This window comes from Carya illinoinensis, chromosome 6, assembly GCF_018687715.1.
Source record: "Carya illinoinensis cultivar Pawnee chromosome 6, C.illinoinensisPawnee_v1, whole genome shotgun sequence".
Lineage (NCBI taxonomy): Eukaryota > Viridiplantae > Streptophyta > Magnoliopsida > Fagales > Juglandaceae > Carya > Carya illinoinensis.
The window spans coordinates 3,822,762-3,849,075 of NC_056757.1; the positions used below are offsets into that span (position 1 = coordinate 3,822,762).

At 34.9% G+C, this 26,314-nt stretch overlaps 3 protein-coding genes across 3 annotated transcripts; 2 read left to right on the forward strand and 1 right to left on the reverse strand.

Annotated features, from left to right (window-relative positions):
- Positions 1-1,415: 1,415 nt before the first annotated feature.
- LOC122313422 (chaperone protein dnaJ 15) lies at positions 1,416-10,323 on the forward strand. The gene is made up of 11 exons (XM_043128402.1): positions 1,416-1,917; positions 2,787-2,910; positions 5,690-5,772; positions 5,845-5,956; positions 6,034-6,138; positions 6,301-6,351; positions 8,663-8,752; positions 8,864-8,972; positions 9,079-9,227; positions 9,313-9,366; positions 9,769-10,323. The coding sequence occupies exons 1-11, from the start codon at positions 1,775-1,777 to the stop codon at positions 9,982-9,984; spliced, it is 1,236 nt and encodes a 411-aa protein (XP_042984336.1). The 5' UTR covers positions 1,416-1,774; the 3' UTR covers positions 9,985-10,323.
- A 5,803-nt stretch (positions 10,324-16,126) lies between these two features.
- On the forward strand, positions 16,127-17,483 carry LOC122313926 (zinc finger protein GIS3). The gene has a single exon (XM_043129250.1). It carries the CDS (start codon positions 16,293-16,295, stop codon positions 17,100-17,102), a length of 810 nt encoding a protein of 269 aa, XP_042985184.1. The 5' UTR covers positions 16,127-16,292; the 3' UTR covers positions 17,103-17,483.
- A 3,658-nt stretch (positions 17,484-21,141) lies between these two features.
- On the reverse strand, positions 21,142-21,924 carry LOC122312558 (secreted RxLR effector protein 161-like). The gene has a single exon (XM_043127200.1). It carries the CDS (start codon positions 21,922-21,924, stop codon positions 21,142-21,144), a length of 783 nt encoding a protein of 260 aa, XP_042983134.1.
- Between the last annotated feature and the right edge of the window lie 4,390 nt (positions 21,925-26,314).

A 26,314-nucleotide genomic window follows, 5' to 3' on the forward strand; every position in this document is an offset into this window, starting at 1 on the left:
CACTTACACACTCACGACTATAAATATCATTTCTCTTATATATTTGAGTTTTTTATAATTATAATTCTGAGCCTATCAATAAATTATATGTTTATGCACCAACTCAACTCGTAAATGGTAGAACTAATTAAATTATAATTATCATATAATATAGTGTAGGTCTCTTATAAAAAAGAGTAATATTAGATATAGTTTTAAGATGTGTAAGTTGTGCATATTTTCTTAGAAAAAGAATGGGCTTATTAATAATAAATTATTATTTTTATATGGATCTCATATTTATTTATTTATTTTAAAGAGCGTGCACATAATTACAAATCTCAAGACTGTATAAATCATTTCCATATATATATATATATAAACTTTCCAACAACTCTCAAGATAGCCATATTCCAATTATGACTAACCATTTCCTAAGTCAAAAGCTTTTCTCCAACAATGTTCAACTCATGAATTAAAAAATTGCTTGTATGTATATGTAAATCTTGACCCACCCAATGGTATAGAGTTTTTCACTAAAGAAAAGAAGAAAGGAATGGTAGGTGAGATTGTATGGAATAGTACATTAATCAAGATTGAATCCTCCTTAGAAAGCAAGCTCAACACCCACCATTATTATTTTGTTTCAAAGATGTGTTTTGTCTGTTATAATTTGTAACCTTAATAAGGAAGTTACTTGCCAGAACAGGTCATAATCAACCTTTTTTTTTTGTATGAATTTCAAAATTAATTTTTTATATGTAATTTTCATGTTTTTAGAGTGTAAATTGCAGCATTCTTAAAGTAATAACATCTTCTCTTTTGTCAAACATTAATATTAATAATATCAAATAATTAAGAGATCCTCTTCATTTTCACTTTTAGAAAACTATATAATTTTCAGTAAAAACAAAAACAAAAATTCATATTCATAAGATAAAATAAAAAATAAAAAGTAAATAAAAATAAGAAGAAGATAGAGCTGAGTGATGTATATAATGACAATTGGGTATTTTCAAACCCCAATTTATTAGACTAATTTATACTTATTATAAATAAAATTAATATATTAGCTGAAATTAGTAATATCACTAAAGAGTTTGAAAGGATAATCTTTTATAGTTGTAGTTGTGAAAGTGTAAATATTGTATAATTATTTTTAGAAAAATTAAATAAAAACAAAACCTACGTGAAAGGAAATTATCTTTTTAATAATAAATTTTATTTTTTTAAAAAATAATTATATGATATTTATACATTTTATAACAGCCAATAACATTACTCGTGTATATAGATAAAGGAGATTGTAAAACAAAGGACGAAATAACAAACAAGGAAAGGAATATAATAAGCCGAGGAAAAAAAAAATAATAATAATAAAGAAAAAAGAACGAAAAAGGATAAAAGAAAAAGAAAAAGAAAAAGAAAAAGAAGAAGAAGTTATGGGAAAAGAAAATATTCATATCTGCTCCCTCCATTTATATATTTCCGTGAATTCCTAAACCCTAGAGCTATCTCTGTTTTTTATATCTACCTTTTTAAATATGTGCAATTAGATCTCGCTTCGATTAGATCTTTGCTACTCGATGTTACATAATCTCAGTTTCCGTCTTTTCAAACTCCCGAGAAAATTCAGCGATCCAATGATGCTTTGAATTGCGTGTATTTTGTTGGAAAAAATTGGCCTTGGTTTTCTCGGTGGTGAATTCGTATTTTCTTTATAGGAAATATTCTACGATTGGAGCACCCGACGGGAAAAGATAGGACTTTCTGATTAGCGAGAAACGGAGAGTGAATGAGAGAGGGAATGGGGACGGGTTCGAAGATGGAAGGACCTTCGGCCCCAGCTAATCGGAGAGACCCCTATGAGGTACTGTGCGTTTCGAGGGATTCCACCGATCAGGAAATCAAAACGGCGTATCGGAAGCTTGCTCTCAAGTAAAATTCGCTTCTTTCAATATTTTTTTGATTTATTTATTTATTTGTTCTTTTTTATGGTTAATTCTTGATTCTTTTTCTTGAATATGTTTCCGGTGCTGGAAATACTGTTTGGCCCAGTACGGTATTGTATAGGAACTTATGATTGTAGTTTGATAATATGCGCTATTAAGTTCGGTTACAACCTTAGTTTCTAGCTCAATGAGGGTATTATTCTGAAGAACACGATATCACGATTAGAATTTCGTAAATGAATTCTATTTTTTATATCAATAAAATATCTTCTTGCTTATTTTTTTATGATATCCATGGGTGTCCGGATCAGCTTGCGCTCACGTTGACTACTCCCACAAACCCTAAAATTAACGGCTAGGTAAATCTCTAGTGGCCCTGCGGGGACTCGGAACTGGTGACCATTGAAGAGCAAATCCAAAGCCTAACCAACTGAGCTCCCAAAATAAATTTTGGGAGGTTTGTGGCAGATGGTTTTGGGGAGCAACCAGTCCTATACCATCGATTCTGCTGCTAAGATGTTGATGTTTTATTACTTCCTTTTTTGATGAAAGTCATTGTTCAAGTTGATAGATTCATCATTTGATTCAAACGAAAAATGCTACCCTTGTCACTCTGTTGTTCTCGGATAGGTTAGAAAAACAAAACCCATTTGATAAAATGTATTGAACATCAATTTTAAAATGCTACCTCTCTCCAACTTATTAAAAAAAAAAAATGCTACCTCTCTCCTAAATGTGGTGTTATGACTTCACTGCTCAGTTGAGTTCGTTCAATAACTTTTTCACCGGTGATGAAGATGCTTATCCAATTGAGCTTTTGCATAAAATGTGAACGTGAATTCCAATATTGGACAGGTATCATCCTGACAAGAATGCCGCCAATCCTGAGGCTTCTGAACTTTTCAAGGAGGTTGCATATTCTTATAGCATCTTATCTGACCCTGAGAAGAAAAGGCAATATGACAGTTCAGGGTTTGAGGTGCTTTCTTTCTTCTCTTTCTATTATATACTTCTTCCTGGGAAGTAATGTGGCGACAGTGGCGTTCATGCATGTGAGTGTTCTAAGTGCATGTGTGCCTGTACAAGTGTTGGCAGGAAGTAGTAACATTAACTACAGTAAATTATGGAATAATTTTAAAGTTTAGTCGTGACTATAATGACTTCTTATATTTCCATTCAAAATTTCTGTTTGTTAACTGATGGAAATGTAGTGCTACTTATTAAAAAACTGATGGAAATTTTGTGCTTAGTTTGTCTCCCCTAAGCAAATTTTGTACCTAGTTAATTAGAAGGAAATGATGATTTATAACATAAGTCCTTTGCACCATGTGTGATGTGGAGCCTCAGGCCTTCCCTGTCTTAGTCAATATTTCTAGGGAAAAGATGCATCGGTGGGAAAAACATTGTGGAATTTGGATGGAATAATCATTGAGAAGTGGATTTTATGAAAGTAGCGTGCGATGAGGAGTTGGACTTGTTGGCCTATTTTTTTGTCCAATCGTACTCGGTGTGAATAAGACATGGGATAGAAGACAAAATGCATTGGGTCCTATCCAAAAGGGTGATGTTTGAATTGAAATTGTTTTACTGTGCGTTGTATCCCAATGAACAGGCTTCTTTTCCATGGAAAAGCATTTGGAGGAGTAGAGCTCCTCTGAGAAGGTCTTTGCTTGGGACGCTGCTCCATGGAAAATCCTCCCAATGGAAAACCTCGAGGAAGTGACAAATAATAGTGATAAATTGGTGTTGCATGTACAAGAGAGATGGGAAACTGATCACTTGTGGAGTAGCTAGTACTCTTTATAAAGTTGGTGTTCGCAAGGTATTGACAACTGGTGTTCTCGAAAGTACGGTCATTCCTCCATGTTTTTGTCCAATTGTACTGGACAAATTGGTGTTCTTTGCTGGAAAGTCGGTTTGGTAGCCACATCGTGCACTTGGAGGGAGAGGAATACTTTAAAGAATTTTGAGAAGAAAATGGAGGAACTAAAGGATGTCTTCTTTAGATCTCTGTATAATTTGATGGCCGTAATCTTTAGTTGTTTGGATTTGTTTTTAATCTTTTTAATCTTTCTACGTAGGTGTGGCTAATGTATTTTTTCCTGGTCAGGTCTCTCTTTCTACCTAGGTAGCTTTAATTCATAAATTTTTGAGAACTATTAGATTTACACAGAGGTTTTACAAAAGTAAACTTACATAATGATGTGGTTTGATGTGATTAGTTAGACATACTTTACGATAAAAAGTGTCTTACAATCTAATGTATCACATCAAGACATGTTAGTTTGTAAGTTTGCTTTTGTAAGATCTCGGTGTAGACCAACCTATCCAAAAAAAAAAAAAAAAGATCTCGGTGTAGACCAAACATTTTTCTTTTTTATAAGATATTTTATATAAAGAAAAAAGAAGAAGATATTTTATTAATGACCAAAAGGCGTTGTAAAGTACACGAAGGTTATACATTAGATAGAAGATCATTTTATTAATAACCAAAAAGTACCAAGTCTCTAAAGCATATCTTGTGTACCTTACAGTGCCTTTTGGTCATTAATAAAAGTATTTTATAAAAGATTATATGTTAAAGCTATCAGGAGAGAACAATGGAGGAGCTGAAAGTTTTTTTCTTTAAAACATTGTTTTATTGGGTGGGGGCTATTATTTGTAACGGACTAAATGTCCATGACTTTCTACTTTCAGTACTCTAGGTACTTCTCATTTATACTCCATGTACTTGAGCTTTGCCTATTATTATGAATAAAATTTCTTGATTACAATCCAAAAAAAAAAAAAAAAAAAGGCCATGTGGATAAAGATTGAAAATTTCTGTGCTGGGCCCTGAAAGTATAGAAATTGACAGTTGCCGAACTAGTAGGATAGCCTTCACATTGGTGTGGAATGAATACAATGCTGTGTAGTGAATACTTTACCTAATTATTAAAAAAAAAAAATTGTAGTATTGAAGGGTTAAGAATGAATACATAATAAAATTTTCCTGTGTACATGGGCTTCGTCTACTTCATTCATATTAATGAATTTTCATTTTACTTATAAAAAGGAAAGAATGAATACATAGAAAATAACCACAAATTTATGTAAATTATTATAATATGCGGATAACAACATGGGTATCACACATTGACATGAATACGAAGGATAGAAATTTGTTCTGAAAAATGATGTAAGAAGTGTTTTTAGCTGTTTCACTTATACTGAAAATTGTTACGATGCCATTTAACCACAAGGCCAGGACCATCTCCAAAATCTCACACAGCCACAACCTGTACACATTGGCTACCACCATGGCCAAGACTATGTCCCCCCTTATACCCTAGCTTTAATATGGTTAGAAAAGGACCGTAAAAACCATATCCAGCTCTGGTCTGAATCCACCTACCTTCAAACAACACCAAAGGGCCATAAAGAAGCACTCAATAATTGCAAAAATACACACAAACCATCTCAAATTAATCCTAATGTCATGTTTGCTGATAAAAGTAACCACTTTCAATTTTTCTATTTTCTTTGAGTATTTTAGAGCATGTATATCAACAACATTTTATTAGGATTCACTAATTCCATATATAGTTTTCATTTGACTATATGATTTCCCTTAATGTTTCTAGGCCCTTATGGATCTAATGATGCATATGGGCCAGTTGGTTCTGTTCTTGCGAGTTTTCTTTTTATTTCCTCATTTATTTTTTCCACTAGAATTCTTTTTTAATCTTTTATCACATTTTAGTCATTAAATTATTCAGGCTCTTGACGCTGATGGCATGGATATGGAAATTGACTTGTCTAATCTTGGTACTGTCAATACAATGTTTGCAGCTTTATTCAGGTAATATCTTACTTGTTAAACTAGGAGCTGTCAGGGTCATTGGGATTTAATAACCTCTCATTTTGTCTATAGCAAGCTGGGTGTCCCTATTAAGACTACAATTTCTGCAAACGTTCTTGAAGAAGCCCTAAATGGCACTGTTACAGTCAGACCCCTCCCAATTGGAACAGCAGTTAGTGGAAAGGTGCCTACACAGTTTATACTATATGGGGCCGTACTCTCAGGTGTAATTCCTTTGCTGATTTTTGAATGCTGCTGCAGGTAGAAAAGCAATGTGCCCACTTCTTTGGTGTAACAATCAATGAGCAACAAGCTGAGGCTGGGATTGTAGTAAGAGTTACCTCATCTTCACAGAGCAAATTCAAGGTTTGAAAGAATTTGTCAATAAGATCATGTAGACTTTTGCATGACTGTGGGACTTTGGCCCTCAATCTGTCACTATGTGTCTGTGTGCCTGTCTGTCTGTCTTTGGATCTACTTTCTCTGTACTATTCTTTCAAGTTGTAACATAAGAAATTGATTTTCCAGTTGCTTTATTTTGAACAAGATGCAAATGCTGGTTATGGCTTGGCATTACAGGTATATATATTTTTATTTGGTGCTTTTTCAACCCAGTTTTCTATCATTTATCCCATTACTTGTTTTATTTACTGTGTTTGTTCTAAATTGAGAAAGAAGACACATTCAATTTATCTCATGTTGATGTAGTGTTTGGATTTCTGTTGTTATATGATATCCCGCTAGTTTAATACAGAAGTTTATAGTATAGAGGCATTCTCAATACTCGCTTGACACTACCTGGTTTTCTGTGGCATTTCCTGCAATTTTGAGTTTTCTGGAACTTGAGTTCAGTCATATAACCTTAAATGCCTGCATTCAACTCATGTTATTTTGGTATACAAGTTGCCAAAAAACAATAGTGTTTGACACGATACTGAATCTTCTCCTCTTATATTTTTCTTATGTTTCTTGTTATTTTTTTGTGTAAGTGGAAAATTTGCTAAATAGAATTGAAGCTTGTAGAGCTGTGAATATATGCTAAATTGGTGCTTGTTTCTTTGGCACATAGGCCAAGAGTATGAAATTATATGTTGTGGTTTTCGCAATACGTGTTTGAAATAACTTTGAGAATTTGAAGAGGTAAAGTGAAGCAAGTTTGTTAAATGGCTGTTGTAGAGCCATGGTATTTAATAAGTCTCCAAGATTCAGCATTCTTCTCCAAAGGGAGACATCCAAATGTTCTTGTTTTAATGGGCAGGTTTAGCTTGATTAACTGTGGATTGCAACAAATTAAGATGATCACTGGTGTTTGGAATTGATGTTTGAAGAAACAAAGCAAATTGTGTTCACCATACTTCTCTCATTCTAATTTTGGAGTGAAAGGGGAGATCATGAATGAATGTGAAGTTTCTGTACATGTGTATGTGTTTTTGAGAGAGAGGGAGAGAGAGATTGCCGAATTTAAAAAATGTCCCAAGTAATGAGCTCACCCATTATGCATGTTTCCCTTTCCATGATCCTGTTTATGTGAGACCAGAACTGAAGAATAACCCAAGTAATATATCACTGAATTTCTCATTGGTTGTATGGTGTTACATTAGGATTGGAGAGATTATTTCTGTGTCTAGAATTGGCTTTGGTAGTTTCTTGGAGCGAAATGTACTCATTCTTAAATAAGGTTGCCCCAAGCGTACTCCCTGTGGAGTGCTGGTGTATGGTGTCTGTTCTTATTCTTCCTTTGATGAATTGACCTTTTCTAGTGACCTAGAGAGAAGTGTTTAGTCATCTTTCCCAGTTGTATCACTTGCTGGAGCAAAGGCAAGGCAATAGTATTTCTATGTCTCAATACAAAAACTAGTGCCCAAAGGCAAGGCAATAGTATTTCTATGTCTCAATACAAAAACTAGTGCCCTTCATATGTCATAATTTATATCTAACTGGTTTGGAAAGTTGATATGCAATTTGTTATTTGAGAGTGAAGTGTTATATTTTGTATCACTTCTTATTCACCTGTTACATTGTTCCACATTTGAGAATTGATCTAAAGAAGCATATCCCCCGATCATATGATATGCGAGTCTGTGGTCTATAAAATACACATACTTATTATGTGTCAATTTAGTAGGGTGCTGATGAAACAAACAGAAATTTAGTATGGTTTTGATGAAACAAACAGAAACATTTACTCACCCAGCTTCAGTGTTCCCAGTGCACCGTAGAACTATGAGCCTCCTAGAGCATGTCTCTCAGCCAATTCATTGAAAAGCAGCATCCTGTAAATTTATATTCATTTTCTCCATTTGATAATTGTCACGTGAAAATATTTCTCATAACATCTGATTTCAGCTTTCAGAGTAAGTTTTTTTTTTACTTATCAAAAAAAAAGAAAAGAAAAAGGCTTTCAGAGTATTTTTATCGGTTTATTATTCAGTGCCATTCCCTTCACACCACTGGAAAGTTCAAACATTTCCCAAGCTTGAATTTGGTTCAACCTGTAAACACATGCAATCCTGTGTCCAACTAAGACTGCTCATTCGACCTCATCCACTTGCACGTTTGTGCAAAAGTTGGTAATTCAAATTTCTAATAGTAATTGTTTCTGCCGTTCTAGGAGAGAATTCCATAATTCAAATCAAAATCGAGGAATGCACCTATAATCGGTTCGATTTTAAAGAAATGCAAACTATTTCAATATTTGAATTCATTAGAGTTGCCTTTAAACAACCTAGAATGGCGTCCAAGCGATTGTTTTTTTCAGGTTTTGTTTTATCAATACCAATCCAATACTTGAAAATCTGCGCAATTGAACTACATCCATTTTTTCAGACATTTATTGATTCTCAAGGTTGGTTACTTCAGTTAACCTGAGATACTGTATCTCTTTGCACAGGAAGATAGTGAGAAGACTGGTAAGGTGACATCTGCAGGGATGTACTTTTTGCATTTTCAAGTGTACAGAATGGATTCAACTGTGAATGCGGTATGCAAGCTTTGCAACCTCATCATCATCATCAAATTGGTTGGGCAGGGACGTGGGTAAATTTTTCCTTGTCATTTCTGAAAAGGTGATGAGTTAATCCTGTTGGTGCAGTTAGCAATGGCTAAGGACCCTGAAGCCGCTTTCTTTAAAAGGTTGGAAGGCCTTCAACCTTGTGAGGTCTCACAGCTAAAAGCCGGAACTCACATATTTGCTGTTTACGGTGTGAACTTATTATTTTTTCCCTTCATCATATTGCTTTATTACTACATGTCTATTTGAGTTGTTCATATATTCTATTATGCTGACCTACACTGAATTTTGTTCAGGAGACAATTTTTTTAAGACTGCTAGCTATACGATTGAGGCGCTTTGTACAAAGTCATTTGAGGACACAACAGAGAAGCTGAAGGATATCGAGGCTCAGATTTTAAGAAAGAGAAATGAGCTACGTCAATTTGAGACGGAATACAGAAAGGTGGAGATCCCGCCTTTTAGTTATGGTTTGTAATTGGTATTTGGTAATAGCCTGTTCATACAATTTTCTTCTGATGTTTTTATAGGCATTGGCACGCTTTCAAGAAGTGACCAATAGATACAACCAGGAAAAGCTGTCTGTAAGTTTTATATATTCCTCTTTTTCATAATTGCATTTTAATATACACTGTTGTCTCCGGTTTCTTGCCCACTGGTCCTTAAAACTTACACACGACACACATGCAAATTTTAGTATGATAGGAAGCTAATGGGACCATCTTTATTCTTTTTGGGGTTAACTGGGGAGGCCATAGCATGACTTCATATTTGATGTCATTCTCTCTCTCTCTCTCTTTTTTTTTTTTTTTTTTTTGTGTTTCTCAGTAACAACCTGTGCTGCACCCTAGCACCTAAAAAGTTCGTACTTTCAGATACACATGGAATCTTTATTTTCTTTTCATGTGTAAACTTTAAATAATTTTGTTCGAATAATTAAATAAGCTGACCCGTCTTCTAATATCCCCATTTTGGTTTTTAATCAGGTGGATGAGCTTCTGAAACAGCGAGACAATATCCATTCTTCATTCTCTGTAGCAAGAGTAGCCAATGGTAGTTGGAGTGGCAGTAATTTAAGTAATGGCAGTAGTAGCAAAATTACTGGGGAAGATTCAAAGGCAGAGAGTCCTGGGGAAGATGGAAGCTCAGATGGCAAGGATAAATCAGCCAAAAAGAAATGGTTCAATAAAAAGTTTGGTTGAGAAGGTGTTCGTCTTATTCTGTATTATTCAAGTGCTTGAATATCCATCCTTTAGTTTATATGTTTGGGCGTCTAGGTTGCTGCTTACAAAGGCTTGCATTGAATTCCATGTTCGATTTTTCTCCGAGCTCCCACAACAGGTTTTCCCTTACTGGTTTTACAATTTGGTTGTAAAAACATTTGAGATTTTAAAGGTATGTGTATTAATGCCGTTTTATTCATGATGCTACTAAGGAAGACACTTAGTAGATTCATTCCTCTTTGGTTTTTATTTGTAAAAATGAAATCTTCACTCCTTGAAGCATCTTCTTCTAATGAATGTGCACGAAGATTTGAAGTATCCTCTGCTAATGATAATGTGCACGAAGAAATCAGTTCTCTCTTCAATATATCGTTTTCTAACTTGTTACCTTAAGGAATCTGGAGTATGTGAAAAGTGGGCTGAAATTTGGGGGAAGATGGAGAAACAAATGAGACCATGGGGCGATGGGAAATACGAGTCCTGACCCATAGGGAGGAAACAAATTTAGTTGAGATTGTATCTCAAAGATTTGCAAAACAGGTACGAGTAGATGGAGCACATAATAAAGGCAAGCATGTCACTGATGGACAGTTTGTTCAAGAGTATCAACTTTTCTTCCACGAGTGGCTCACCACTGACGACCAAGAGGAGTATTGGCAACATGATTAGTGTGAGGTATACGGGCAAGGAGTAATTTCATGGCGGGCAGTAACCCTATAAGAATTCATGGACAAGATTGAATAGTTCATGGATTCTTAGGATAGTATCAAAGTTTTAACAGAGTCGAGTCGAGTTGAAGTGGACTGTCCAAATACAAGAAGATCGAATGGAAAGTATCTTAGAGGCATACGACATGATGTAGTGCCAGGAAAGGAGGGCAAGAAGATTAGGGCCGACTAATTCCACAAAAACGACTCCCTCCAAGCTAAGCCACTTCCAGACATAATTAAATGTGCCTGTAAAGTCCAAGTTAGAAATATCACTTTTACCTTGTCTCGAAGATTTTGACTTACAAGGCGTAGGAGTTTTCCCCAGCCATTCATGAAATCACAGGCCGCAAGCTCATTTGCTTATTTTCTCCTTTTTTGCAGGAACTGATAATTGGTTTTGATCTTCATCATGAGTCAGCTTCAACAAGCTGTTCCAACACTATCATTGCCAAATGAATTAAGACCGATCGAGGCTATTTACTCCATTGATAGAGTAATGTTCATGCAAGTCGCACGTGCTGGAGTCATTAGTTTTCTTGATCTCGATCAATGTCTTTATAATTAGGGCCATATATATTGCATGAGTTGCTTGGACTTTTCCAAGTGACAATTTCCTCCAGAATCCTGGGTGGGTTGGATTATTAAAGAAGAAATTTTCACAAAAATAATATTTTGATCACGAAAATTCGAAAGCAATATTTCAGATCTTGAACATACGTATGACTACTTTTGTTCCTCCTTGTTCATCATTACTCATTGTTTATTAATTTCTACAATCCAAACACATGATCATGATCACAAGCCATGATGTGGGAAAGATTAGAAGAAAAGGGAAAACATTTGATAATGGAAACATCCGATCGAGTGTTTGATCTCACTTTATTAACAAGCCAATTAATTAAATAGCACATTTAGTTTGTCTCACTGATTTACCAAATTGAGTTTCCATGACTCCAAAGTCGGAGCACATCATGATTCATTTCATGAACATATTTACTTTTTTTAATTTTAGAATTTGATGGAATTCATCGCCATCATCATGGTTTAATTACTTAAATGTGGACAATATATATATTCTTGAATATTAATGTAATCTTAGTAGCTATACATGAGATGGTTTTGAATAAAATATTATTTTTAAATATTATGATTATTTTAATATTTTAAAAAGTTGAATTGTTTATTATATTTTATATAAAAAATTAAAAAAATTATAATTATAAGATTAAAGGAAACGTTTTGTAAATCTAAATTAAGGTAAAGTAATAATTTATTATATTTGATGATGACGAGTGGTTAACTTCCCTCGAAGGACGAGCTAGCTACCACAACTTGGTTGGTCATAATTAATCACGATTCGGTCTATCTTAAAGGGATAACATCGATCGGGATCACTTCAATCAACAACAAAGAAATGAAGATGCATGGTGGAAACATTTATATTTACCGAAAAGCTAAAAAAAAAAAAATCCATTGTTAAGACAGGAGACAGTTGTTAGCAGCTTGTTGGGAAAGTCATGAGATTGGACAATTCTCTCAACACTCTACTTAATTAGATTCTTCGATATTTGATTGATAGAGATATATAGGACGTTAGGTGTTCATGTGGGACCATTTTGTCTCAAACCTAGCTAGCAACCACGAATATATGGTCACAGGCGCCTACCGTAATTTATTAATAGTAATGTTATGTATGATTATGAAATATATAAACGTCTTATAATATAAATAGTTTTAAAAAAATATATAGTTTATTATTAAAAAAAATTAATATTTTTATATGTATCTCGTATTTATTTAATTTTTTTAAAAAAATTGTGTAATGTTTATCAATTGTAAATATTATTTATTTTTATTTAAAAGGAATGTTACATTTATATAATTTTAAAGTATGCAAATTTTTTACATTTAAAAAAAAAATTATAATTTCTTATTAAAAACTATTTTTTTTTAAATAGGTATCGTATTTAAATACTTTATAAAAAAAAATACTAAACTTTATCCTAAAATTACAAATATCAATTTTTTTTATTCTAGGTCAGACAAGTACTGGATCTAGCTCTTAGGGCTTAGCACGTACCAACCCTATATGCATATGCATGCATGCTACGGATTTGGTACAACCTAGGTAGCCTATATTGGTAAAAAAGCCAAGATTCTCCAAAATTGGGACTTTCCAAATTAATTAGCTCCAACTTGCAATAAAACCCCAAAGCCTTATATATTATATATTTAACCCCTCAATATTCATTACCTTGGTGTACTTGTACTGTTTCTTCTTTTATATATCCCCTAAACCAAATATATATATATATATATATAAGAGTACGTAGATACCTAGTTAACTGATCCATCTGGTCCCACGCATGCATGCCACTCTTCATTATTCCTGATCAACTTCCTAGCTAAGGTGTAAGAAATGAAAAACCCACATGCATTTATGATGGCATTGAGCATTTCCCATGAAAAAATTTTGTGGGATTTCCTCCAACAGATTCCATGGGTTTCCCAATGACCCACAACCTAAATTCATGGCAAATAGTAGTAAATATCACGTAAGTTTCAGACTTCACGAAGCATTGCGGCGAGCTGCATATATTTTTCCCTCGGTTGTTCTCATGGGAAATACCTGCTTTTTTTCCATGAGTTGAAGTTTTCGTGGAAATTGATAACTTATCTCACCAATTATATTCCATGAGGTCTCCACGACGTGAGTTGGTGGGAAAAGGTTTTTTCCCACGGATGCCATGCGTTTCGCCACCAAAATCCTCCCTGGGTAAAACAAGTATTTCTTGTACGCAGTGGCTGGCCGCCATTGTTAACAATTAAGCTTGAGTAATATATATCATTTCTCATATTCTTTTATCCCCTGTTTGGGCACATAAACAGCTAGAGTTAGAAAAGTAAGGTTGAGGACCCTGATATATAAACTCCCCATGCAGTTCATGAATTACAGGAAAAACTAGAACAAATAAAAGATTGAAAAATGAAACTAATTATAAGTAGATCCAGTCTTTTAACGGACTGCTAATAAATGGCTATCTGTTCACGTGACAATTTGAGTATGTCTGATTCATCTATATATATGTGCATGGTTGTACGCATCGATCAACACGTACACATTTTTTTCTGCATGTATGTGTATATATATACGAACCCCTGTTAGTTCATATATATATATATATAGTGGCATTCATCATGATAAGTTGTGCAATCTAACGATCCAAAAGAATAAAATCTTTCACCTCCAACCACCATCCATACAATTCATGAAAAATGATGGGATTTTCGTACATTGGAAAAATTGACTAGGTGAGAATTGAAGGCTTTTAATTAATGGAACAAACATGAGAAAGAACAAAGTGGGTCATGTTTGGGGTTGTGATGAATGCATTGGAAAGAGCTTTCGAAATAACAATGTCAATTGAAACATACAATTATTATGCTCTTTAAGTGGGAGATTACAAAACCAAAGCACTAGTAGTTTACAAGATTCGGAGAAATCTCTCCCAAAGATCACAGAAAACCAATAAGATTGAAACTCAACGTGAATCACGCAAACATCCTAAACAATTATTCATCATCATGAACACGTGCGTGATGGTGGGTCTGAACCCTAAGTTGTAAACACACCTGAACATTCATCCATATGATGCCCTTTTGATCTCATTCGATGCACTTTCAGACAAGCTAACTCTGTTTCTTTTCTAGCCCAGCTAATTCCCTTGTTGACTAATTTATACACAGAACTGCCATCATGAGAGAGAGAGAGAGAGAGAGAGAGAGAGAGAGAGAGAGAGAGAGAGAGAGGGTTTGGAATTTGAGACATGCGTATCTGTTATTAGATATGCGATGGTGACACGTGGGCCATGCATGCGGAAGTGACTAGTGGCCGGGACTGACAATGTTAGATCTCATGAATTCTTTGCATGATCTCTCAATTTAGGGCCCTACAGACAGTGAAACTGTTGCATGCATGGATGCTCTGACTCTATGTCAGAGAGAGAGAGAAGGGGCCGGGGACTAAAATTAGAAAATCAAATTGGGAAAGAGCTAAGGAGTAGTAACAGAGAAAAATAAATGGAATTGGTTAATTTTGGGAATTGTTATAGCAGTTGCAGTCAGGAAAAGGAGTGTGGGCTTCACGGTTGCTCATTAACGTGGGATTTGGTCCACACTCCACTGCTACGTTTACATATACGTTTGAGTTTTTTAATAGGAAAAATTTTCTTGTCATTCTCACACTTCACACATTATATTTTTTTTTCTATAATAAATATATAGTGTGTGGATGATAAATAGAATAATTTAATTAGTTTAATAAGAATAAAATAAAATAAAATAAAAAAATAAAAAAATAAAAAATAATATTTTAATATATAAAGTATTTGAGATGATGTGTAGCATTCCTCTTTCCAATAATATCTCTACTTTCTAATTCATCTAATATTATAGAAGCTAGCTGGGAAATGTGTCCTGCATGTAGTGGCCATGAATTGTCATGATCAACTGAGTTTTTTTTTTCTTTTTCTTTTCTTTCTTTTTTATTTATTTAAAACATCAAAGGGAGTGGTCCATAACATCCATTATCTTTTCACCTAATTGTAATAAGTTGATCCCCAACTTAGTGAACAAGGGAAAAAAAAACACTGATTAAATTACATCTGGATCTCTCTCTCTCTCTCTCTCTCTCTCTCTCTAGAGTCTAGTACTGTTAGTGTAGGAAAAATGATGAGACTTTGGAGTGGATGAATGTTATGGTAGCATTAGATGATATCATGATGTGAGTTATTTCACCCATGTTTATTGATTAGGTATGCTTATAAGTACTAGTCATCAACAGCTAATTCACCGAGTTGTTGATGTTTCCACCAACCTGTTAAAGTGCCCTAACTTTTGAACTAACAATGACTGTTATATATGCATGCACAGGTATGATAAGGATAGATAGGTGCAAAACAGCAACCATTGAGACTTTAATTCTCGATTTATATAACATATATTTTATATATTATAGTCATGTGATTGGTCAAAATAAATATTTATCTTAAAAAATATGACGCCAATCTCATTAAACAAAATGATAAGAAAAAAGGGATGGGAGATCGAATTTTTTGTTAATTTCAACAGTAGACAAAGCCAATCATTGTCATTTTAATGTGTGTGTATATATATATATACCCTACTCTCTCACAATATTCCATGCCCATTACTACTTCATTAAACAGTACGTTTTCCGATGCATAATTATTGACCATCAAATTACTGGTTATCAGTTGAAATTTAAAAGAAACAGACCAAAATGGGTCCCCTATTTCAAATCAAGGGTCTCATATCAGGGCAAACTGACGATTTAACCATAAATAAAAGAGGAAAAAAATATGGAACGAGAGAATCGGTGGGATGGTAAAATATTCCTTTCTCGGGTCCCGGAAGTACTGTTCTTGGTCGTGTTCCCAAAGTTGCATACTTTCTCCTTTGTATGTCTGCAACCAACTCTCTCTCTCTGGTCTCACTCCTTTCTTTACACATTATAGAAAGTCCTTTTTACTGATCTGTATATATACCCCCCTGCACATGCAACAACTCCCTTGTATCCTCATCCTCATTTCCCATCTCTCTCCCTCTCTCTCTACAAAGCACGTACAAATGCATATGGCAGAGCTCGACCGCCCAACCAAACCAAGCAATAATGTTCCCACCAACACTAGTAGCAGCACAGGCTTAAGCTTGAAACTCTTTGGCTTCAACGTCCCAGAAGATGAAGAACCTTTGGACTCCTCTAAGAGTACCCCACCGGATTCGGGTGCTTTTTCTACCTCCGGCGACCGGAAATACGAGTGTCAGTACTGCTGCCGAGAGTTTACAAACTCCCAAGCCCTCGGCGGCCACCAGAACGCTCACAAGAAAGAGAGACAACAGCTCAAGCGGGCCCAGTTGCAAGCCACGCGAAACGCAGCCGTATCGTACGATTCGTACGTCCGGAACCCGATCATATCAGCCTTTGCGCAGCCACCGCACCTCTTGGCCCAAGCTGGGACCGTTGTGGTCCCGGCTGGAGCTGCTGCGGGGGCTCAGCCATCTTGGTTCTACGTGCCACGAGCGGCGCCGCCGTTCCACGTCTCGCACGGGAGCATGTTCACAACGAGTACTGGTAGTAGTAGGGCGAGTAGTACGCGAGGGAGAGGTGCAGGGATGTTATTGTGCGCTGGTACCGTAGGCGATTCGTCCTCATTCAATATGGGCTTGCAGGTGGAACAGACGGAAGGCCATGGGAGTCCTGATGGGCCGTTATTGAATAGGTTGTCCAAAGTGGATGGTGGGCCCACTTTTGACCACGTAATGGACTTGGACTTGCATCTTAGCCTTGCCCCGGCCGCATCGTGATTTCGACTCGAGTTTAATTAGATAGTGGCTTATGGGGGTCGCTTCATCTCAGCCATGTTTATCTCCCCAAGCCAGATATTGTGTATATTTTCCCTATTTATTTATTTAATTTTTTTTTTTTTTTTAAAAAGTGATTTGGAGAGTGAGAGCTTGGAATTTTTGCACTTTTTTGTTCTATAAAAGATGTCATTTGCTTTAGAGAGACTGAGATCAGTTTGGGACATTTGAACAATTTTCATTCTAATGCTCCATTAATCCATTTGATTGTTCTAAAAGAGAATAGAACGAAAAGATCAAAGCAAGGAGATGATTTCTGAGTGAAATCTTAGCTTCCTTTTGGACCTATAAAGTACAGAGAAAGGAAAGAAAAGTTTAGTATCATTTCTTTTCTTTTCTTTTTTCTAAAATTGCGTGTTTTTAAAGGGAGGAATATGCTTTGTACCATGAGTATTTTTCATATATAGGTTGAAATAATGAGAGATGCAACATGAGCACTTCCTAAAAGGTCATCCATCCTAATAGTATTACCGTCCAAGCACGACTAACATGAAAATTTTTTATAGATTCGATGCATTAATATTACTATTATGATCGCACTATTGTACATTGAATGTACGTATCAACGTCCAAATGGTCCGACATTGCAGTGTTTGATCTGGTCTGTCTGCACGAATTCCAAATAACATATATTACACACACACACACACCTACACACACACATATATATATATATATATAGATGTACATGTTACATAGTTTTTTGGTGCCTAAAATCTTTCCACCCTATTGTACTGTTGCATGCCCAACAGTTTAAGTTCAGTATATAGGTAATTGATTAATGCAGCATGACGGTATTCTTTTACTATAAGTGATGGTTTTTAATAAAATTGAGAGAGGGTTTACTTATAAACAGGTGACATTTGTCTCTTTCTTAAAAAAAAAAAAAAAGAAGATTAATGTAGCATGGATCGTGCATGTTGAGTCATATATTGAAACGCAAAAATCTTTAATTTGTTGTTTATATATATATATATATATATAAGAGTTTGATTATATTATCGGGAGCAATGGCTAGATTCTAATAATTAAATGTGTTAATGTTTATTAATTAATCAGCAACTCAATAAACTAAGGGAGTCTAGTAAGTGTAAGCATGAAAACAAGATCATAATAATGCATGCCACGCAAGCACACACCAATTAATGAATAATTCTAGAATTATTCACGAGTTTATATATAACAGATAGATAGATAGATAGATCATCATGATGAAAACAGTCAAAACTAGTGCAGGTCGGTACTCCAAAAACATTAGTTCTTTCTTTCGGTGGAAAGTGAAGTTTAGAAGAAGTGCTAGCTAGATCGAGTCGATCGGTACTACTGCTTTCAAGCATGCATGCATGCACCTATAGCACCTTATGTGATCATGGAATTGAAACCATCATAAAAAAGAAAGCTTTTGGCTGTTTCATTGCCCCAACACAAACATGTCTAAAAACTGATCATTTTTAGCAAGCTAGCTTAGAGGTTGACTGCAGGATCAGTTAGATTCAATTAGGAATTAAACACGTACAAAGACTAGGACAGAAATTTATTTATTTTTTATACGTAGCAAATAACTGATCATAAATTAATAAGTATTTTTTATAGTAATAATTAAATAATTGCTCCTTTTTTTTTAATTATTTCTTTTCTTCTCCTTGAAGATTTGGTAATAATTTTGGTTCGGTTTGAGATCGAAGATCAGATCATGCATGCATGATTCATCAATGGATACAAGTATAAGAGCAAGCATAATCATTAATCGTAGATTTGAAAACATGTGGCCTTGAAAAAAGTTAATTTCTTTTTCTAATTAGGATCACCTTTTGACTTATGGGGTACAGACATTGGAAAAGTATATAACTAATCTTCGACCATAAGGCGGATCTAAGAATTAAATAAAACTAATAATTCCCACAACTTTCCATAATAATAATAATAGCTGTGGGTTGGACATGGACCCATCAATTTTATCAATTAACCGAAATGGACATCCACTACTTCCCAAATCCAATCAAATGATCTTTATTTTAAACTCGAGTTAGCTGTAGTGGGAATTATAAGCTTAATCTATATCTGTAGCATAAATAAAAATTTTATTTTATTTTTTTACCTCTTTTGGAGGGTTCTCAGGCTACATCCCGTAGTACCACTCTCTCTCTCTCTCTCTCTCTCTCTCTCTCTCTCTCTCTCTCTCTCTCTCTCTCTCTCTCTCTCTATATATATATATATATATATATATACACACACACACATATAATCAGTAGTTGTACGTGTCTTCAAACATGATTGAGGAGCTAGCTAGCTAGCAAGCAATCTCAAATGCCTGCAGGTAGTTGTCGGGACCATAAATAATTAGTGTTGTCAAAACAGTGAGTTCCTTTTTCTTTCCTTTTCATTCTTTTTCTTTTTAATCTGTTTTTATATCTGTGAATTGGTTTTGTATATATATCTGTATATAAATATAATATTGAGATGTAGATCCAAAGGCTTGATGATCTTGTTGGGCTTAGACCTAATTATGTTATATCAATCACTGATCACTAGATCTTGTCACTATATACATATATATAAACCTGATGATTAGAAAACTAATTTTATAAGTAGCGCGCACTCACACTCGCAGTAGCAGCAGCTTGTACGTACATTATTCCTACAATATTATTTAATTCTCCTGTTTTGATTGGTACAAAGTGCATATATTCCTTCATAGCCACTCTTAATTCGATTCCTTCTGAAGCTAGCTACCATGCATCTTAATTTCAGGCTAAAATGTTTTGTGCCCAACACGTCCAGCCACCCACAATATGCATGATCATAAAATTAAAAGCCTGTACGTACGTGCATGAGTGCTTTCCAGATTTACTTTATATATATATATATAAATATATATATCGAATTTTATAATGATATGTTATCAATATTCCACATGATGTTTTCGGGGCCGTAACCGCAAAGATGATTAATTTGTTGTCTGATTTTTATTTTGGGATTTTGTAGCGCCCAATGCATGTATATGTAGATTTGAAGAAATTACAACCTTAAATCCTACCTATCTTTTGAGAGCTCTCACAAGGGTAACAAAGAAATAAAATATTCTTATTATTGTTGTTGTGTTTAAAACCCGAATATACAATAATATCCAAAGATTCCCAATACAGAAATCCAATCCAATGTTTCAATATGACAATTTATATATATATATATATATATATATATATATATACAGATTCAAAACAGAACTTAACTCAGGAAACTCAATATGATATGATACTGATTAAAGCCCAAACTCAGTTGAGATATACAAATGATAAGATAATGATAATAGGATGACAGGATGACAAGATAAGCAAATAAATCTGTAAATAAGCAAGAAAATATGCACGAAAATAATAAAGAAGAAGATACAAATAGAGATTACGTGGTTCGACCCTAATGGCCTACATCCACGGCAAGAATAGCCTCAGAGATCACTTTATTGATGAATCTTCAAGGCCAAAATGTCATTGTACAAGATAGAACTACAATGGAGTCAAGAAAAGCCACAAGATTTTGGCTTTTCTTTTTCCCTCTCAAACCCTAGTTCTTTCTTTCACTCGGACTCACCCATACTCTCAAACGGCCTCTGTACAAAATGAATCACACACTTAACCCTAACACGATAAGCACATATATATACATGAAGTAAAGATCAATCGGACGGCTCTCATTAATCCCATGCTTTAAGTGAGACGGCACCGTTTAAAGCACTGCATAGGGTGCCGTTTATTGAACTGCTGGGATGTCGTTTAAAGCACTGCAGGTTCTCATTACTTCATTGATCATATAAGTGCTGCTGCTTATCACGTGAATTAAAGTCTGCATGAAGATGAGTTAGTAACAGATTGAAGATAAAAAAAATAGTTGACACATTTATCACAATTCTCCACCTTGACAATATTTTATTCATCATTCCTATTCTACTTCTCATCTTGGTTGTTCCTGCTTTGTCCCTCTACTAAAGGACCCCAACAGTTTTCATATTAATTAAGTTCAAACAGTGTTTGAACTTTGCTAATGGCAAGGACTTAGTCATCATATCTGAGGGATTTTCCTCTTTTGGAATTTTCTCCACTCTAACTTCTCTAGACTCAATTACATCCCTTACAAAATGAAGCCTAACATCTATATGCTTAGACCTTTCATGAAATACTTGGTTTTTAGCCAAGTGTATAGAACTTTGATTATCACAATGTATAGTTATATTTCCTTTAAATATACCCAATTCATGTGATATCCCATTCAACCATATAGCTTCCTTTATAGCTTCTGTCAAAGCTATATACTCAACCTCTGTTGTAGATAAGGCTACAACAGATTGCAAATTTGACTTCCAACTAATAGCCCCCCCAAAAGCAGTAAAAACATATCCTGTTAGAGACTTTCTAGTATCCACACTGCCAGCATAATCAGCATCTACAAACCCTTCCAATTCACAACCTTCTTTAACATTATTCCCATATTTCAAGCCCAAAACAGTAGTTCCTGAAATGTATCTTAATAGCCACTTAATAGCCTGCCAGTGTGCCTTAACAGGGTTACTCATAAACCTACTCACAACACTGACAGCATAGATAAGATCAGGTCTTGTACAGACCGTTGCATACATCACACTTCCTACGATACTAGCATAAGGTATTTGGTGCATAAACTCCATTTCAGATTCAGTTTGAGGGGCTTGAGTAGTGGACAGCTTGAAATGTTGACCAAGAGGTGTGCTTACAGGTTTAATTTGGTCCATACCAAATCTTTTAAGAATTTTAGATAGATAATTTCTTTGAGATAGAAACAGACATCTCTCTGGTCTATTTCTTATAATATCCATTCCTAAAATTCTACTAGCTGGTCCTAGTTCCTTCATATCAAACTCAGATTTTAACATGCACTTAGACTGTTTAATCAAATCAGGATCTTTACATGCTACCAACATATCATCTACATACAGTAACAAATATATTAATATTCCATTAACATCCTTATAATAAACACAGCTGTCATAGCTGCTTCTTTTAAAGTCATTTTCAAGCATGTAAGTATCAAATCTCTTATATCATTGTCTAGGTGATTGTTTTAAGCCATATAGAGATTTTTTAAGTAAACACACTTGATCAGAGTTAATTTCTTTTGTAAACCCCTCAGGGGGTTGCATGTAAATTATCTCTTCCAATTCTCCATGTAAAAAAGCAGTTTTTACATCCAATTGTTCTAAGTGCAAATCATTATATGCTATAAAGGATAAAAGCAATCTAATGGAACTATGTTTAACCACAGGAGAGAATATCTCATTAAAATCTATTCCCTCTCTTTGAGTGAAACCTTTGGCCACTAGTCTTGCCTTAAACCTAGTCCCTTCTACCCCTGGTATGCCTTCTTTCCTTTTAAAGATCCACTTGGATCCAACCAACTTAACCCCAGCAGGCTTTGTAATTAAATCCCAAGTTTTATTTTTATTTAAAGACTCCATTTCTTCTTGCATAGCAAGTATCTACTTAGTGGCATCCTGGCTTGCAATGGCCTCTTTATAAGTCCTTGGTTCTTGATAAATGACCTCATCAGTAATAGTCAAAGCAAAAGCAGTAAGCTTTGCATGACCATACCTAATGGGAGGTTTTATAGTCCTTTTCTTCCTGTCTCTTACTAACATGTAAGAGTCAGGACCTGATTTATCTAAGTCCTTTGAAATTGGGTCTTCAGAGTTACTGACTTCCCCAGTATTACTACCAGTTGAGGTGTTTCCTCTCTCCACCTCAACCTGTACATTTCCCTCTGTGTTTCCAGGTCTTTGTACTATTTCTGTATTCTGTACCCGAGCCATTTGGGATTAATTAAAGATCACATCCCTGCTAATTATACATTTATTTCTACCAGGTTTGTCTATCCATAGCTTATACCCCTTCACTCCCTCAGGATATCCCACAAAAATGCATTTGCCCTAGGGTCTAACTTATCAGTTTTTGAATGTGCATAAGCTGTACACCCAAAAATTCTAAGGTAATCATACCTAGGAGGTTTCCCAGTCCACATTTCTTGTGGTGTTTTAAAGTCTATGGCAGAAGATGGACACCTATTAATTAAATGGACAGCTGTAGCAGCAGCTTCAGCCCAGAATGTTTTAGGTAACCCAGCATTTGACAACATGCATCTTACCCTCTCTAGAATGGTCCTGTTCATCCTTTCAGCTAGACCATTCTGTTGAGGTGTTTCTCTAATAGTTTTGTGTCTTAGAATCCCTTCCTTTTGACAGAAATTATTAAACTCTGTTGACAGAAACTCTAACCCATTATCAGTTCTTAAGGTTTTTAATTTTCTGTCTACCTGTTTCTCAACTAAGGATTTCCATTCCTTAAACTTTCCAAAAGTGTCACTCTTATGTTTAAGTATGTAAATCCACACATTTCTAGAGTAATCATCAATGATGGAGAGAAAATAATTCCCTCCACCATGAGAACTTACTCTAGAAGGTCCCCAAAGGTCAGCATGTACATAATCTAAAGTCTGAGTAGTCAGATGAGTTGCCCTTTTAAAACTAACCATTTTAGCCTTTCCATAGACACAGTCTTCACAGAAATGTAGATTGTCCAGGTCTGCCTCTTTCAGCAGACCCTGTTTCTTAAGTTCTAAAAGCCCTCTTTGACTAACATGCCCTAACCTCCTGTGCCATAGCACAGATTTTTTCTCAACTTCATTATGTACAGGGGATGCTTCCCCTACAGTTGTTTTCCCAACTAAGGTGTAAAGGCCATTCTTTATAACCCCTTTCATAATTGTAAGTGAACCTTTAGTGATTCTAAGGACCCCTGATTTAGACTTAAAAGAATAACCTGAGTTATTAAGCATACCAAGAGAAATTAAATTTCTCTTTAGGTCAGGTATAAACCTGACCTCCCTCAAAAGTCTCTCCATACCATCATGTAGTTTTAGTCTTACACACCCAATACCCATGATTTTACAGGATTTATTATTCCCTAGAATTACTTGCCCACCATCCAATTCAGAAAATTTTTCAAACCAGTCCCTATTAAGACACATGTGAAAAGAACAACCTGAATCTAATATCCACTCACCTTCATGGCCTATATCAGATATATTTAGTACCTCAGTACTATCATACCCATCTAACACCACTGCTGCATCCCCTTTATCTTTGTTCTTGTATCCTATCTTTGTTTTTTTATCAGGACAATCTCTCTTGAAATGTCCTTCTTTATGACATAGAAAACATTTTAACTGTTTTCCTTTAGACTTAGACCTATATTTCTTGTTTTCTGTTTTGCCTTTCTTGCCTCTCTTTTCTGGTCTTCCCCTAACAGACAAACCCTCTCCATGTTCTTGTTTGGTATTTTCTTGATTTTGTAATTCTCTAGCATGAAGTACAAATTGCACTTCATCTAGAGATATTGCATCTCTACCATACATCATGGTCTCCTTAAGGTTCTGGTATGAGGAGTCCAAAGAACTCAATAAGAGGATTGCTTGATCCTCATCCTCCACCTTAATATCTATATTAGCTAGGTTTAATATAATCTTATTAAAGGTATCCAGATGTTCTCCTATTGAAGTTCCAGAAGACATCTTAAGAGTATATAACCTAGTCTTTTTATATAATCTGTTTGCTAGGGATTTTGTCATATAGAGATGTTCAAGCTTTAACCAGATACCAGTAGCAGTTTCTTCACTAGCTACTTCCCTTAATACCTTGTCTCCTAGAGAAAGGATCAGAGCACTATGGGCCTTTTGGAGAATGTCCCTCTGGACATTCACCTTCCCTTCCTCTTTCGAGGAAGGGCCCATTTTATCACTGGTGAGGGCATCCTGCAAGCCCTGTTGGACTAGCAGAGCCCTCATCTTAATCCTCCACAAACCAAAATCATTTTCCCCCGTGAACTTCTCAACATCAATTTCGTGGTCCCCATTGAACCTAAGCTCTTGATACCACTTGTTGTGTTTAAAACCCGAATATACAATAATATCTAAAGATTCCCAATACAGAAATCCAATCCAATGTTTCAATATGACAATTTATATATATATATATATATAATATATATATATATATATATACAGATTCAAAACAGAACTTAACTCAGGAAACTCAATATGATATGATACTGATTAAAGCCGAAACTCAGTTGAGATATACAAATGATAGGATAATGATAACAGGATGACAGGATGACAAGATAAGCAAATAAATCTATAAATAAGCAAGAAATTATGCACGAAAATAATAAAGAAGAAGATACAAACAGAGATTACGTGGTTCGACCCTAATGGCCTACATCCACGGCAGGAGCAGCCTCAGAGATCACTTTATTGATGAATCTTCAAGGCCAAAATGCCATTGTACAAGATAGAACTACAATGGAGTCAAGAAAAGCCACAAGATTTTGGCTTTTCTTTTTCGCTCTCAAACCCTAGTTCTTTCTTTCACTCGGACTCACCCAAACTCTCAGACGGCCTCTATACAAAATGAATCACACACTTAACCCTAACACGATAAGCACATATATATACATGAAGTAAAGATCAATCGAACGGCTCTCATTAATCCCATGCTTTAAGTGAGACGGCACCGTTTAAAGCACTGCATAGGGTGCCGTTTATTAAACTGCTGGGATGTCATTTAAAGCACTGCAGGTTCTCATTACTTCATTGATCATATAAGTGTTGCTGCTTATCACATGAATTAAAGTCTGCATGAAGATGAGTTAGTAACAGATTGAAGATAAAAAAATAGTTGACACATTTATCACAATTGTTTTAGGATTTAGATGAAATAAGAAGAGATCAAATGATTTTAGATGAGTGGAATAAAATATTGTTATTATTATTTTGATATTTGAAAAAGTTAAATTAGAATTTTAAAAAGTTGAATTATTTATTATATTTTGTATAAAAATTTTAAAAAGTTATAATGATGATATAAGATGAGTCAAGAAAGTTTTCGAATACAAACTAGTATGCATGCATATATACATGCCCGATCTCTTGAATCTTAACCTTCAAAATTGGAGTTTTTTCAAAGCTTCGGAAGTTCTAAATTTTTTTAAAAGCTAAAATTAGAATCATTTTAATTCCTACGTATAACTTTTTTTAGGGGAATAGGGTCATCTGGTCCTAATGGTCATGAG